Source organism: Corvus kubaryi, unplaced genomic scaffold, assembly GCF_017639235.1.
Source record: "Corvus kubaryi isolate FWS band 111438036 unplaced genomic scaffold, C.kubaryi_AGA036_p1.0 76, whole genome shotgun sequence".
In the NCBI taxonomy this organism is placed as follows: Eukaryota; Metazoa; Chordata; class Aves; order Passeriformes; family Corvidae; genus Corvus; species Corvus kubaryi.
This window is the reverse complement of record NW_024582063.1, coordinates 10,255,668-10,272,842: the sequence shown is the minus strand read 5'-3', so window position 1 is coordinate 10,272,842 and position 17,175 is coordinate 10,255,668. Positions and strand designations below refer to the sequence as shown.

General features: G+C 36.2%; 1 protein-coding gene across 4 annotated transcripts in view; it reads right to left on the bottom strand.

Moving 5' to 3' along the window:
* The window catches only part of UBR2 (ubiquitin protein ligase E3 component n-recognin 2), a 55,682-nt gene that overhangs the window by 15,921 nt on the left and 22,586 nt on the right, over positions 1–17,175 (bottom strand). For all 4 annotated transcript variants that reach the window (XR_006020222.1, XM_042051540.1, XM_042051539.1 and 1 more), the window contains exons 12-29: positions 15,911–16,074; positions 15,723–15,822; positions 15,064–15,192; positions 14,138–14,321; positions 13,035–13,096; positions 12,151–12,261; positions 9,809–9,874; positions 8,394–8,516; positions 7,989–8,052; positions 7,573–7,697; positions 6,264–6,316; positions 5,899–6,001; positions 5,309–5,357; positions 4,726–4,880; positions 2,722–2,824; positions 1,917–2,026; positions 1,618–1,698; positions 658–839 (exon numbers count right to left, since the gene is read on the bottom strand). Coding sequence is in view for 3 of the 4 variants with exons in the window: in XM_042051540.1 (XP_041907474.1) it covers positions 658–839; positions 1,618–1,698; positions 1,917–2,026; positions 2,722–2,824; positions 4,726–4,880; positions 5,309–5,357; positions 5,899–6,001; positions 6,264–6,316; positions 7,573–7,697; positions 7,989–8,052; positions 8,394–8,516; positions 9,809–9,874; positions 12,151–12,261; positions 13,035–13,096; positions 14,138–14,321; positions 15,064–15,192; positions 15,723–15,822; positions 15,911–16,074 (1,964 nt within the window). In the remaining variant the exon portion in view is untranslated. The remainder of the gene's footprint in view (positions 1–657; positions 840–1,617; positions 1,699–1,916; positions 2,027–2,721; positions 2,825–4,725; positions 4,881–5,308; positions 5,358–5,898; positions 6,002–6,263; positions 6,317–7,572; positions 7,698–7,988; positions 8,053–8,393; positions 8,517–9,808; positions 9,875–12,150; positions 12,262–13,034; positions 13,097–14,137; positions 14,322–15,063; positions 15,193–15,722; positions 15,823–15,910; positions 16,075–17,175) is intronic.

Here is a 17,175-nt window from a genome sequence, read left to right as displayed (position 1 = left end):
TATTCAAAGAATATTAGTGAGCAAATTATTTGAAAAACATAATTCAGATCATGACTTGAGTGTGTTTAGTGAGTTTCCTAAATTTATGATAAATGCTGACAAAAAATAGCTTTGGCATTTATGTAACAATTCCTATGTGCCCAGAAGTAGCATGTATTTTCCAGAAAAAATTCATACCCTCCTGATAGTATAACCCACTCCAGTTTAACACAGAAACAGAATCTGCAGCCCTCCATCACCACCATCCCTTAAGTGTCTGATACGAATTTTGAAAACACTCTCCACTTCCCCACAAAATCATTAGCATTCTCCAATTCATATTTCCAACTATCAAGCAGATTTTCTTCCAGATCATCAATAGACATATAATCAGCTAGCTCAAATTTACTATGTTTAATAGCATAGTCTCTTCAGCATTATTAATAATTTACTGGGTGATTTTGTACAAAAAATCATTTGCCTGTTTCCATTTATATTTATGCCACAATTTTGACAGAGGGGGGAGGGAAGCATTCCATTTACTGCTGGTTTTTTGTCTCAGAAACTAATGAACAGTTTTCCATCAAGACCGAAGAAAAAAGAGCTTTTTAAAGTGGTACCAATAGGACAATCTGATGTAAACATTAACGAGAAAAAGTTGAAACAAGATGCCTTTACCTATTTTCATGGACTCCGGAGGTTGAAGTATCCAGCTCCTCCAGAGTTTGCTGAAAGAGTTCTTTGTTTTCATTAATGAAGTGCCGTTGCATCTCAGACATCTGGGCCATGATCTTTTCCCTGCGCAGTCTGGCAATCTCAGCTTTTCGCTTCCTTTCAGCTTTGTCTTTATCACGTGAACTCTGAAATTGTATCATTCACTCAGTCATTTTTAAAATTTTGTTACAACAGATTATTTATTTTATCTACTGCTATGTGTAACTTGTACTAACCTCCAAACAATGAAAATCTCTTTTGTCATAAAAGAAAAAGAAAAGACTACCAAAGAGTTATTTTGTGCCCTCTTTTCTTTAGCTTGTGTTCAATGCCAGGCAGAACCGCAGATCCAGAAGGGGAACCTCTTCCCCATAACCTTTAACTGTGTTTTGTATTTCTCTTCCCTTTAAGGATTCATAGGAGAAAAGGTTAAGAGAGTGATATGTCTCGTCTCTGGTGCTGCTCTCCCTCCACAGCAGCTGCATTCCTAAATGCACTACAGTGCTCCACAGTCAGTGTGCAGTACCTAGAATGTCATGTCAAGCTACACATATCAGCAGAGCTTATCTGCAATGACCTGCATGGTAAAAATACATAGATGCCATTTCTTTTAGCAACTTTCCATGGAGTCTGAAATTATGGGAAGAGCAGAAACATTTAATGCTGTGACTGTACCACAGACAATTCTATGAAGTAGAATTGCAAAAGATTTGGAGATTACAATATATGAAACAAAGAAAAACAGTCTAGGGACTCTACCAATAGGTTTTTCAAACAAATGAGTTTGATCTGTAAACTGTGAGACAAATTTTCAGAAGTCACTGATGTTTCCCATGTTTGATTCAGAGCTACAATTAGAAATACAGTCCTTTGCTAGTCATCACCCAGACCTGTTCTAGATCAGCTGTTACAGATTGCTTTTACCTCCTCCATAATATTTCCTTCTGTCTCGGCCACAGGACTTGAAGAAGAGCTTTCTCTTAGCTTTTTAATAGTATTAAAAGTCTGTAAGAAAAAAGACAGCCTTTAATTTGTTTGTGACGTGAGAATGTAACTGTGTATACTGTAATAGTGATCATACAATGTGCAGGGTTGGAATCCAGAGGAGTAAAACTGTAGGTACAACAAATTCACACAGGAATAACTAAAACATCCCAATGTAATTAGGGAAGTTTCAAAAATCTGATTTCCATAATTTTCAGTGGTGATATAAATATATTTACCTTCAATATCCATCTGATCATGTCCTTGTGCACTTCCAGATGAGGTGCATTTTGCAGTGTTTCTAGCATAGCCAGTATGCTAGGGGAGTTATTGGGTGCCTCTCCTGGTTCTGAGAGAAAAATTACAATGAGAATTGGTTATAATGTTACTGACAAATTAATAATTCACTAACATTAAAAACAAGAAACCCCAATGCTTGCTCAGCAACTGAAGAATTTCTTCAACAAATAGGCACAATATGTACCTTTTAATTCCCCCCCACACTGCAAACCTTTTCATGAATAGGCTCTAAATCCTCAAAAGTCTTGCTCACTGACTATATTTTCTTACAAAAGAAATGCACTGTATGTGCTCTCTGGCTGTTTTCATCTTGGGAACTTCCAATACTTTATTTCCCACTACTTTAAATGGAACTTTCAGGTCTTAGCAAAACTAGAGGCATTAGTCAGAAAATACAAAGGAGAGTCCAGATTAAAAGACTATTTAAGACTGTAATTATGATTTTTGCAATTGCATCTGATCATATGCAGCAATCTTAATTGAGATGCTACTTAAAGATATTAAGAATCAGATCTAGAGGGAATTATTCAACTTCTGGATTTCTCCTCTAGAAAACACCTTTAGTATTGTACCGTCATAGAATCTACACATGTGTAAAGCATGGATCCATAGTCAACTTGGTAACATCTTGATGGATAAACAAATATGCTCTTCTGGTAAATACAGCTTCAGAAGAATAAAATACGAGTTCCTGGCATTTTCAGTTATTTCAAATTTGCTATGCATTTGAAAAGAAAGGCATACTTGATATTTTCTGAGTGAAGGTAAATGTTACAACATTCTCCTCACTGAGATTCTCCAGATGTTGTTTTTCCTCTTGCAGTGCCATTCCAATCAAATGCAAAACCTAGATAAAAATCACAAATTATAGTTCTTTTCTTACATAATTCATATAATCTTGTTATATAGTTTGGATAATTCATTAAGAAACAGGAAATTCATATAATACAATTATATATTAAGAATACATTTGAAGTTATTTCTATATACAGAATTTCAAAGCTACATTACACAGGAGCAATAGAGTTTGTTTGAAATTTTGTCACATAAAATCCACATTAAATACTTGCATCTTTCTGTTTGCTGTCCTGAATAGTGAGTGAGAAGTCGGTACCTCTTATCGCTCTCCCTACTCACTGCATATTACTATTGCAAGTCTCCAGACAGAAGAAGCATGATGCACACTTCAAGTCCTTTTTATACACAAAGTTTAGTGACAAAAAGTTAAAAATTTTAAGTTAAATTTATTTTCTCTAGAAACACATTTTAAAATAATGTTAATTTTTAGGTCAGTGAAGAGCTGTAATCTCCTTGAACTTAAAAAATGTAATTACCCTATTTAGCACTATGGTAGCCTGAATGGCATTTTGAAGCTGAAATACTTCATTCTTGATGGTGCACTTTGTTATGCTATATCAGTCATTTCACAACCCTACACAAATTGGCAGGACGCTCTAGACACAAAGCTTTACTGATGTCTGGAATCAACACTAACCCCCATGTAAGGAAACAATAATCACCGGAAAATCTGTAACAGAACTGGAATGCAACAGACCAAGTATCTACAGAAAAACTGGCCAGACAAAATGAATTAAAAAAATATTTTGTTTTAATAAACAACAGTTAATCTCTCCTCAGTCTATCACATCTATTTAACAAGAGCTCATTAGATATGGACCACTTCTTGCAGATGTCTCATATCTACCACTGCAAGTGCTCCCGAGACAAAACTGGTTGACTTGGGAGAGATGCAGTCCAACTGCATGCCACCACAGACAAAGTGCCATGAGTTTCTGAAAAAGTGATAGGTCCCTAATGAATTTTTGAGAATGGCTGAAGACATTTTAGTTCAGTCCAAATAAAAAAAATCTTATTTCATTCAAAGTTACTCAAAAGTCTAGCATTCTTACATTACCTAAATATAACTACATTGTTGTGATTTTTAATACCAATATATTGCTCCATTTTCAACTTTTTTTGTGTTCTATAGAACTGCTTATGTTAATTTAAACCTAGCTGTAAAAGGTAATATACACTCAATAAGACTGGATGTCAGAAAATTAATACTCAGTTTCAAAACTGGGGTTTCATTGCAAAATCTTATTTTAAAATCCATCAATATTTTTGAAAAGTTTGGAGTTGGACCCTAAACCAACAGCCCTGACCAATACGAACAGCTCCTGGATGGCAGCTCACAATTCACCTCTGCACACCCCAGGAAATGACAATCATTACACCAAAGGCTACAGTAACCCTCCAGGTTTCTAGAGATCATTATAAATAGCAAGGAACAAACAGCTCAGCTAAGTTGATACATTTTCAGGTTAGAAAATTCTTTGTGCACTTTCATGATTTTTTCCTAAAGTGATTTAGCCTAGACTGAAAATAAGCAAAGGAATATCAAGAAAAAAAAAATCAATGTCTGCTTCATATGCAACAACTCAGATTAATGGCTTCTCTACCACAAGAAACATTACTGCCACTGATTTAAGAAGAATTCTTCCCTCTCATGTGCATCCCATTAGAAATCTACCCGGGTCTTCCATTTCCTTTGAAAAATAAATTGCATCAGAGGCAGAGGAGTTTCCCTAGTTTTGCATATCAGCAAACACCACTTATTTCTCGTTCAGAGTATTCTGGATATTTCAGACACCAAGTAAACAACTCAAATCCATAAAATCATGTTAAAATGCTATAATGAGCACTGCTCCATTAGCATGAGCATTACTTTAAATAAAAAACCCATACCCTTTGCAGCATGGACTCTGACCAGGCATAGCCATTGTGTTCCACTGCCCACTGCAGTATAGTTCCCATAATGCACAGCATGACATCAGACTGCAGGATATTAACCAGGCTGGCAAAAAGTGGGCAGAAAGGAGGAAGAGCTGGAGGTGGAAGAGCTGAAAGGGAAATTTGTGTGTTTGACATTTCTCCAAAATTTGCAACACCCATTTAAAATGTTTGATTTAACAGCTCAACCCAAGGCAGGGGGTTGGAACCAGATGATCTTTGGGGCTCCTTCCAACCCAAACCCTTCTATGATCCTAAGGCAGAACACAGCTGCTCGATAAACAGTGTTACCAATACATGCTGCAACATTCAACATGGCTTGTGTGTAACAGAAAAGGCAAAGGAATAAGCTGTTCAGAAAGCTGGTTCCATGACAAATCAGATCCCTGACTATAGCCAGGGAGACATAAGAGAAATTGCTTCATTTCTAACCAACTTCTACTCTAGCCCAGGAACAGGCTGTTAGTCTAAATGCCACGGCAATACACAGCTTGATATGTGATTCCATCTTCTCCCATCTCCTCTCAAAAATAAATACCTGTGTCTTCTCTGTTCTGTCTTTTCAGCTTTCTTTGTGCTTCCTCTGCCTGAAATAGAAGAACAATGCCAGCATTACTCAAAATCTGTACCAATATAAATCGAATAAAAAAAGCATTCATGCTTTACTACATTGTTACTGTTTTTTCCCATCCTTAAATAAACATGAAAGCTTTAATGTCTTTTCAGTTTGTCTTATATTCTCCTTGTAAAGTAGGGCATGCAACTTCAAAATTAATCTTCCCTCTTAAGCCAGCCTGGATTCTTTTCCTAGCATAAAACTGTAAGGCAAGTTTGAGCTAAAATGGCAATTTCCATATAGGTAAGGGAAAATACAGACTGTTTTAAATACTTTCAGTAAAATAAGATGCAATGGAACCCACAGACAAGCTCCTGAATGCTCATTGATTCAAGAGCTCTGTATAGGGCATAGGATCCAGTGTCACAGAAATCACTGCAAAATCTTGGGCAAATTTTGTTAACATTCTCAAATATCCAGCTGGTAATAGCTCTTCACAGAAGTAAGCTTTGGAAAAAGGCAAACAAAAAAAGAGACACAAAATAAACCCAGGAAGTTAAACTACTAGTTACCTTTGATTGCTCTGCCCTTGAAAAGTGATAGAAATACAGATTGAAGTTCTTGGCACATTCTGGTTTTAATTCATACAGCCCTCTGCCTGTTAACCCAGGTTTCCTACAACACACCAAAGCAAACAAAACACTTTATGTCCACTGGTTCTTAACATCTGAGAATAAATAGTTAACTAGAACAGCTAACAAACACTGCTTAAACAGGCATTCTAGAAATTAAATAAGTAACAGTATTAAGAATTCTGCACATGAGTAAAGCCATGGGAAATCACCATGACTCAGCCCCCTTTCTTTCATTCTCTCATTTTCACTAATTTAGACATTCCATTTCTAAAGTTGAATCATTAGAATAAATGGAAACATACTTGAAACATGCCACTTCTTCAATCACACTTTCCATCCCAGTCTCTCTGTTCTCCTACATGGAGTGAAAAGGCAAGACAGTGTGTTACTGTAGTTCTTGGAATAAACACATTCAAATATCATACCATACTAGAGTAAGCATGCAAATTGAATATAGTACAAAGTCATTTTACTGGCACTCAAGAGAACACTAGACCACATAACATGAAAATACATTCAGGAACACCATCTCTGCAAAGGTATTTTTAAAAAATCATGCCATTCTAAGTGCTCAATTTGTACTGCTTCTCCCTGTCACAATAAACTCAGATGTAACAGTAGCAGGAGAAAACTCTTAAGTTAGCTAACTCTGCACATTTTTAGAATACACAGCTAGTATTTCTAGTTTCCAGGTCTTTAAATTGAAATAAATACTGGAAAGCTAAAAAGACCAGTTATTGAAAAATGGTAAAACAACCACAAAAGGCAGCATGAGACATCAGCTCAAATATGTAACAATACTTCATACACAAATTATCTTTTAATATTTCCACCCCCTTCCTGCAATACATATTCACAGCAGTTAACAGGCCAGGGAAAAAGTATTTAGGACTGACAATATAATTTAGAACTCCAGCTTAAATCACAGTTTGCTCTTTTATGCAACCCTAAATTATTCTTAAATAATCTTAAAATTTGACTTTTCAAATTGTTTCAGTTTAAAATATTTAGAAAGAAGAAAAATATTTCAGAATTTATCATTAAAGTTACTATCAGTACAGTAAAATACTAACATTGGAATTTTGACTGTCTTCAGAAATAAATTTTAAAAGATCGCTTCAAAAATATTAAAAGGAAAAAGGAAAGCAAGCTTTGCTGTCCTACAGAAGTACTCAGAATTCAGATAAATTATTCTGTTCATGTAAATGAAGCATTTATGTTACACAAGTCATAATACAGCGTCTGATTCCATGTCTCTTCACTTCTTGTTAGGCTTTAAAATATAACAGCTTATATTTCTGGATAGTTCTAACAACCCACTTCCATACTGCACAGACTGCTGGCCAGATGGCCTGATTAGAAACAGCATTAAAAAGAAAAAGGAGCTGAAGAAGCTCTCAGATTCCCGCCTCTTTCATATGTTGTTCCTTCTTTGCCTCTTTCCTACCTTGCCACAAGAACTATTAATCTGTACTCATGCTAACCCTGCTCTTAGCGTAATCGTGCCACTCCCACTCCACATTAAGTGACATGAACTTGCATAAGAAAATTTTTCAGCAATCAACCTTATCAAGTCGAAGTTGGCTCCCCCCTTCTTGACAGGTTACTTACATCTTCAGGTAGTGCCTTTACCAACTCACTGTGAGCCATTGGCCTGATGCTCAGCTGATGGATGATCTCCCGCTTGATTTCATCTGTTGCATTTACCTGTCCTATTCCAGGACTGAACCTTTCGCCTGTAGAAATAAAATACACCTTTTTTTTTCTGATTTTAAACATCTTTTAATCTTTTTCTCTAATTAAAAGGCTGGAAAATAAGATGCCTTCTGTGAAATCCTGTGTTCACCCACCAGTGCTCAAAAATTCATTACACTGATCTAAGCTAGTTTCAAGGGTTTTCTCCTAGGAAAGAAGTCAGAGCTACAGGAACTTCACAACAGAACTGAACCTGAGATGACAATAAAAAATTGTCCAGACCATTAAAGAGTCTAAATTTTAAAAATTAATTAAGTATATTCTGAACTTACCAACAATCATTATAATGAGGTATAGCATCTCTTCTATAAGAGTGTTATTTTGTTGAACAACATCCTGAAGTAAAACAATTTAAAAAGAATTACATTTTTCAATAATCATTTCATATGCTGAAAATACTTTTTCAGTGATTCAAAACATTGCCTGTTTTCACCCTTAGCAGTCCCAAATTGAGCTATGCTTAAACACAGTCATAAGTGCAAAAATTATGCGACATTTTCTGACATTTACTAGTTTGACAGGTAATTCAACTGCATATTTCAAACTGGCCAAATGAAAGTAAAACAGGATAGGTTTTGCTTTTTAATCAAGAAATAGCTCTGTCTCAATTCAACAGCATCTGATACATTTTGAAAATCAAACCTGCAGATTTTCTATTGCAGTAGTACATAAAATACCTTGTTAGTATTTTCTGTGCTAAATCTTTTGCCATAGTCTGGAGTACTAAATATCTGATAAAGTTCAAAGCGACTCAGCATTATCATCAGGAAGTGATTTGGATCCATCATAGACACACCTGTCTATTAAAGAAAAAAAAAGATTATAAACAGAAGACAGATTGGGTGTTATCGTAGCATGTTTCTATATTTATATATGATGTTCACTGTATAGTCTTTATCAAATTAATTCCTCTCGCAATGGTATGAATGAAGACTTAAATATTAAGTTTACTCTCTTAGGATGCCAAAAACAAAAGTGTAAGCCCATCTGACAAGCAGAATCCTATGCTTTATCAAGAATTTCTAAAGGCCTTTTAAGGGCATCATGTAAAATATTCAGGGTTACTCCTATCTTAAACAGTCTAAATAAATTTCAATGAAAGACTTTTGTTTGGTTGTTTTTATCTGCAAAACTTTGTTCCTCATGGCTTATCTTCTAGCAGGCATAATATTACTTAGCATATACCACTAAAGGTTTTGACAACAAATTCCAATCGTCAAAAGATAGGCTGAAGGTTGTAGAGCAAAGCTTCCAAAACCTTCTTGGAAAGAAAAATAATGAAGTTTCAATGCAGAACAAACACTGACTTTCAGAGATTTCCATTTCTGAAAACTACTGGCTGACGTTTTTTCTGTTTATTAAACAAGGTATCTAAGTTTGCCAATTAGAAATATTTGTTGTTGGTTTACTATTGATAATGGAACCATCTTCAAAACAGAATAAACTTCCAAGAAAGCTATAAGATAGCTGACCAAATGGGCAGCTGAAAACGATCATTAAAAATCAGTGGCAGATCAAGCCTCAGGGAAAAAATGTCCAAAAGCAGAAGTAACTTGGGGCATGTTTTTCCAATTGGGTATTGCTAACTCTAAAAGATTTGAGGGACTCCTGAGAAAATATTTTGCTGTCCCGGTGAACTATGGACCCGAGCTGCAAATTTTAGATTCTATTGCTCTCAATGTAGAAGTATTGTATCTTCGACACAGCTAAATAGACTCATTTGCAAAATCTCTTCTGAAGGGAAAAAAAAATTCCACACATACACTGAGTACATTACTGAAGACATGGAGACTTGTGCAACTGCCAGTACAGCATAACCCATTAGTTAAAATATTACATTCTTGAAGATGCAGCATATATGCACTGAACAGAAAATTCTGCACTTTTCAAATTATAATTAAAAAACAAGTATTACAACAGTTATTTCCTTTACAAATTATTCCATAATTATATAGATAAAGTAAGAAAACTGAAGTCCTTCCACAAAAAAATTTACTTTTGTTTCCTTAAAAAGGTTCTGATGAAGATAAAAACAAACATACATATATCCTGAAAATACTTAGAAAAAATGCAAACCAGCATACGTAGTTACCTGAAGCATTACTATGTCCTTGTCAAACATCTCCCTCCTGCACTTCACATTATGATAGTAATAAATCTGAAAAAAATACCCAAAACACCACAATCATTAACAAAGATAATATTTAATCCAGAATTATTTTACTTCTGTAAAAAATAAGCTTTGCTATACTGTGTTCATAAACAAAAAATGAATCTGTAATTTGAAAAAAATTATACCATTCTATCTGTATGCAAAAAGCTTTTTTATAAAGCACAAGACAGGCATAGTTGCTGGCTGGGTTGTAGCGATGCAATGTCTGGATTGCATAAACTTAGAAGCAAAAATCTTTTTGACCTCTTTAGCTTATGTTTTAATATATTTGTTTAGCAATTAACTGTTTGAAATTCACAGGAGAGAAAGCCCTTGTAGTTGGAGAAATGTTTTTTCTTCGCTCCATGAATTGCTCTTTAATCATTTGAGATACAATCTTTCAGGAATTGCCAGTGTCAGCAAAATGTTAATATTGTGACAGAACTATACTTAACCCCAACCATCCTGGGAAGGACTCAACAGGACTGAGCCAGGCAGCAGCAACATCACAACCACTGCATGGCTCTGAAAAGTGGGAAAGTTTGATTCCACCACATCAAGGAAAAATAAATAGGGCTGACAAGTTTCTACCTAGGACAGGGAACACACTTCAGTGTGCTAAAGTCTCCTCTAGACACATACCATTTCCACCAGAATTACATTAAGACAGCTAGGCATGCCTTCCCTTTCTTCCCCACCTTTATAATCCACACATATAGATGCCCACTCCTATTTTCTGGGAAATATCCAAAAGGAGCTGGCTTTCCATAGGCAAAGTAAAAGGAACATGAGCTTTCCATAGCCAAAGTAAAGAAAAAGGACTTGCAGACTGTGGGAGTTATTTTATCTCAACTAAACGAAGCTCTTAACTTCAAGATCCTGACAACCAGGGAAAATTAACACAGAGACTTATTTCACTACCAAAAGCTAGGCTGAAATTCCAGATTTGATGTGTGTCTATAGCACTATGGGCACTGCTATAATTGTACATAACTAGAGCTCTTTTTGCTTTAATGACAAGGACACCACCTTATAAAGATCCTTCAAGAAGTGTCAGAATATAATATATTTGAGCAGCTTCATTCAGTCTCCTAGTAAATATACATGGCAATTATCTAATGGAGATGAGGGCTGATGGGAACTGAAAGGATTTTCTTGCAAATAAATCAAGTTAACACCTCACAGAATTAAACCCTATCCCTGTTGTAATCTTAAGTCTTGCTGAGAAAATCACTTGAGACAATCACCCTGGTGGGTGGTACTGACACCACAGTACCTATTTCATAGCTGTTATGCTTGAAACGCTTAATTTATACAAACATTGAGAATGTAAGTTTAGGGATGAAAGAAGCCAGTCTCCAGAAGTATGAGAGCTAAAAGCCAAGAAATGCTTAGTTCTACACTGCTTCTATTACTGCAGGGTCTTTGGATTTTAATTACTTTATAAATATAAATAGCCATAATATCATAATGCTGCATATTTTCACATCTGAGACACTTTTATGTGGAGGTGATGAATGCATTACCACAGATGTGCAGATCTAATTCTGCACTTCCAACTACTGCTGGAAAGTACACAGTAAAAAAGCTAGGAGTCATTAACTGCATTAACAAAAACTTCTTCACACACCAAGCACTTCACGCACCAAGTTCAGTGACTACTGTAGCAGTCCTGAAACAAAAAAACAATTTCTGACTTAAAAAAAAAAAAGAAAAAAATCAAAGACCAGTTTAAAAGCAAAATAGTCAAATGATGTTAGTGCTGATAAAAATGCCTATCTCACATTGCTTTCCATAAGACTGACATAAGTAAAATTTCAAATCAATGCAGAAAAAGAAGGTTTTGAGGTTTGAAAGATCAAGAGCTCCCTCCATACTCAGCACTGGTAAAGTCCCACCTCTAGTGCTGTGTCCAGTTGTGGGCCCTTCACTTCAAGAAATACACTGAGGTTCTTCCAGGCAACCAGTGACAGGACAAGAGAACATAGCCTCAGGTTGTGCCAGGGGAGGTTCAGGATGGACATTGGGAAGAATTTCTTCATGGAAAGGGTTGTTAAAAATAGAAATGGACTGCCCAGGGAGGTGGTGGAGTCACCGTCCCTGGAGGTGTTCAAGGGACATGGCCCTTAGTGCCATGGTCTAGTTGACCAGGTGGTGTTTGGCCAAGAGTTGGACTCAATGATCTCAGAGGTCTTGTTCAACCTAATTGATTCTGTGATTCTGTGAAATTATCCTGAGGGAGTTATCAGAAAAGAGTGATTCTACAGCTACTATGCACTTACCTGATTAACAAGAGAGAAGCCATTCCTTCTCCACATCCCTGCATGCACTTGGGCACATAGGACTAGGCATCGCAGAGGATGTTCTATTAACATAGGTGGGCTAAGCTCACTCTGCAGTAAGAAAATGCAATATTTTTATGTATACAGAGAAAATAAAAGAAAATGGGACTGAAATGAAGGAGGATGGTATTTGTGATCATTAAAATATTTGGGCACTACAAAAGACAAGCAAATCTAACACAAAAGTTAGATGAGCCTATTCACAATCTTTCAAATAGTTGTTAACCACCCTCACATTCTATCTTTGCTCCACACAACTACTGCACAAGGGCTTGAGTTTATTCCTAAAGACAGCAGCTTTCATACTTTAAAACATCAACACCAGCAATTTAATAACACTGTAATTATTTCTTTTCTTTTATTCAAAGGTTAAGTACTACTTCTTTCCAAAGACACTGAGATTTCTTCTCCCAGTTAGGTTTTATCCTCCTTTATTTTACTTTTTTTTGACTACCCCTTAAAGAAATAGCATATCAATAAGAACAGGCAAGAAACAGCTGGGGAAGAAAATTAGAACCCAGCCAAAGGAAAAGGAATCAGATCCTGCCTGGGGTTCCTAAAAACAGTTTCTGCTACAAAAAGGAGGTTATGCAACATGAGTCTTAGTTACTTTAGAGAGTAATACTGATTGCCTATGCTCCAGTCATGAATATCTAGATATTAATCTTTTAAGAGGTAATTTTATGTACTGAAGATATTCTCTCTGAGTAGAGCTCATAGTACAAAGGTCCTTTGTTTTATTTAATAATACCCTACACTTACATGACCAATTTCACATTCAGCATTAATTATATTTAATGAATATACTACATTTAATTACATACCAGGGGTAGCAGCTCTGGAAACTTATATGCCACTTCAGTTTTACTCAGCAAAACATGCAAGCCTACATAAAGACATGAAAAAAAACCATAGAGAATATTACATCCAATATTTATGTAATTCAAATAGGACAAAAAAGGTCATCTAATTTACTTTCAGACCATTTTCTGGACACAGCTACAGGTCTGCAAATTTATCACCTTGGAGCTACACAGCTATTTCCTGAAGAAACATGTTACAAAGAATACATTTGAAGAGAATAGAAGTTTTCCCATTGTATCTGCATAAACCTTGCAGTACAAGCGCAATTTTTGCCTTTTTTTTCAACTCTTTCACGTCCCCGCTGTGAGAGCCAAGAGTCCTTGGTCTGTCAGGACAAACAGTCAACAGCAGATACCTCATCCTTTTTAACAGTCCTTGCGGGGTTTATAAAATACCTCAGGAACTAGAAAAAGGCCCCTCCAAAATACATGAGGGTTTCCTGGTTTGCTTTCTTTTGAAGTTACAAGGACTTTGCTCAAAGACTCAAATATTCAAAGTTACTTGACACTGAGCTGCACGGCACTTTACCTAAGAATTATCTTTTTCACTCCATTACTTGTGAATTTATTTTTATCACATCTTTCTGATTCTGTAAACTAAAATTCACAAGGCTTTTTTCAACACAACTGTTGAACAAGACAGGCACAATATGAAGAGAAAGGCATAGCTCAATTTTCTGGTGACACATCTGTTTGATAAATCTGTTCTCTAACAGAATGTTGATTAGTCTATTCAATATGACAGCTAAACATATTCCAAAAAAGTCAACCACAGTCCATATTTTGTTGCAGTTCTTTTGCATCATTCATGTAGCAAAAGCAGCAGTAGCTGTCTATAATACAAATCCAGAGGCATGGGACAATCTCCACCAGCCTGAATGATAACAAGTTCTCTGGTGCAAGGGAACATCTGGCTTAGAGGCTACCAAGCAGCTATAAAATGGCCAAAATTCATCCTGTTCAGGCCTTAAACAATGCCTGTGCGCGTCTTCATGTACACACAAACACAAATCGCATCTATAGAACATTTTTCATTTCCTGAAGTATTTTTCAGCTGCTCCTACCTGCAAGCAAACGAGAAACTGGAAGATGAATGCTAACTTTTTCCTGAGAAACGCAGTATCTGATGGTCTCAACTGAATGTCCACACATACTGAGGACAATAGGCTGTTCTCCATCAGTAAATCCACTATGACACTGCATCAACACAGTCAGGCATTTCTTGTAAGCTTCAATCAATACTTTTTCCTAAAAGAAAGATTGCAGTTTACAGAGATTATGAAAAAAACCCCACAGCTCTGAAAAATAATACAGACAATTTAAGAAAGACTCTGACGGGTTTGAGATTTTTACCTTTAACAACAGTCCTGCAAAATTAAGATAAGGAATCCGACAAAAGAGCCAAATTAAGGAGGGCACAAATTGCAAAACTCGTACTGGTATGTCTGATTAGAACAATACCCACTAGTATGTTGTTTGGGTTTGGGGTTTTTTTGTAACTGACATTATGGTAACTTTCTGAGCAATGACCATGCTAGGCTAGTAAAACCTGCACATTTACTACCAGTAACAAATTAAAGCCAGCCTAAATGTTCAGATATTCCAGGATCACTTATTCTACCAGCATATTTTACCATGCTTAAATTCTCTAATCCTGAAACTTGAAACACCTATGGAGCAGAAACATGATTTATAACCAGGCAGTATTTGGTAGATCCAGGGCCTACTCCTCCATTCCCTCCTCTCTGGAAATGATAACCTGGTAGTGTAGTGACAATCTTCAGATGTGTGACAAAAAAAAGGCTTAACCACATTCTTATGAATTGGTCAATACAAACCATCCTTGTGCTTAAATACAGAAAATATCTGCATTCGCTCATAGAAGATGTTCTTGGCTTATGGTGAAGTTGTGTTTAGGTCAATTTTTACATGTATTAATATTTGGGTTTCATCCCTCTTCACAAAGAAAAACAATTCAGAAGAAACTTACATCTAATGCACACCAGTCCTGCATCATTGAAATAACAAGTGTTAATTTCATCTGCAGTGTAAATGCTGCTTCCCACTCTGGTTCCATTTCGATGTGCTGTCCTACTTGACGAGTTATTGGATCCATACCCTAGAACAAGAAGAATTATACATTTCAACAATGTATCACAGAAATACACTGACAGCATTAGCAGAAGTGTGAGATAGTAGTCAGCTATCCTTATAAACATATTGTTGCTGCAACAGGTAAAAAGAACCTTGGGGGAATGAAAGGGATGAAACCACAAGTGAAGAGGTCTATTTGTGTGTCACGAACAATTTATTCCTCAATACAAGGAGCAACTCTGCTGACATTTAAAACAAACCAGATTTTGCCCACAGAATTAATTGTGTTGTCTGCCTCTACAAATGCAAAATATGCCCCAAATCATACTTCTCTTTTTGAGCTGCTCTTCCTTTTTATTGTCATCTAGAACAAACTTAATTTTTAAAAAGAGAGGCAAGATGTTATGTTTCAGGAAAACATGACATGTCTCCAAAAGTGATACTGCACTGAAGCTATAAAATGAAGAGTAGATCAAATTTCTTCTATTTTGACACCATGATAGCTAACTTCCTGCTTAAATTTTGCCAAATTTTGTAATTCACAGATTTACATACCTGCATACATTTGAGTAATTCTAAGAAGGCATCAAAACCCTCCAGGAACTTGCATCTCAAGTCATCTGACCACTCTGTTGGCTTACTTATCAACACATACCTGGGTAGATTAGGAAGATGGAAGTGTTCATTTTAGATTTTTTTTTTTAAACTCCTCAATTTTTCAAATCAGCACATAGTATACTTACTTGAGATCCAAAATAAGGCTCTGGACACGTCTGAATTTGAAAGCCTGCAGAGCAGTGTAACGTTCAAACTGAAACCTGCCTTGGATGTCACGGTGCCTTAAGTGGTCCATGAAAGTTTTGATGATAGTGGTCATGAGATTCTCTTCTGTTATTAGCATTCGAGCCTATGCCAAAGTACATTGAAATTTGCTGTAGTTAACAGACACAGCTAACAAGATTTTCACACTGCACCATGAAGTTTATAAAACACTTTTTTTTTTTTATCCAAAGTAATTACATCAACAATTAGCACAGAACACGGAAAAGCACTCTTTTCACAGAATCACAGAAGACAAAAAAAAGGAATCTAGTCAAAAATTATCATAAGCCAGATTTCTTTTTTCAGATTCTTTCTGTACAGAAGTCTGTCTATGGTAAGGCTCCTGCTAACCCATGTAATTATGGCACAAGACATCTTATTATGTGTCTTATAATTAACTTGTACCTCCCTTTAAGTATGTGTTATCTCAGATAGTTTAAATACAAGCCCTTTAGGGGAGTGACAGCTCTTCTGTTTTCTGTTTACAAACTATCAAGAGCTGCGGTGAGCAGAGCCTCTTCTGAACTGGTAAGGAAGTGCATGTGCAATTTCCACATGGAAATTTCATGAAATTACCTGTAATTTCCCTCAAGGTCTCCTGCATGTATCTATGTGTTGTATGAAACAAATCAGCAAAGTCTGAGAAAGATTGTCTTCCACACCCAGCCTTACCTAACCCAACTTCACAACAGAGGAGGGGGCACTAAGTAATTACTGCCAGCTCCTACTCATGAACACTTCCACAACTCCCCCAGTCTGCTGGTTCTGCAGGTTAAATGGGATGAACCTTGCAGTTCTTGGATCCGGCTGGTAGACTCAACAAGACTGGCCACTCTGATCTACCACAATGACATTGTGGCTCTTGACTAGAGCTTCCAGGTTTTACAGCTGCTAATGATAATCCAAAACAGTTTCTAAAATGCTATTGCAGTGGGGAAAAAGAATCTAATGATTAACATTTTTCCCCCCCAAAAAATCATCACCAACAGAACTGCCCATCCACCCTCAAACGAAAAAACCTCAGTTCCTTGAGAGCTCCAACTCTTACATTACTAAGATCAGTTTGAAAATGTTACTGGAGGATGGTAGGGTGGTTTACGTTCTTCAACTTACTCGTTTAGTTAAGAATGAGTGACTATAAATCTATTAAAAGTAATACTTAGTTCATATGATAGGAGCTTATCAT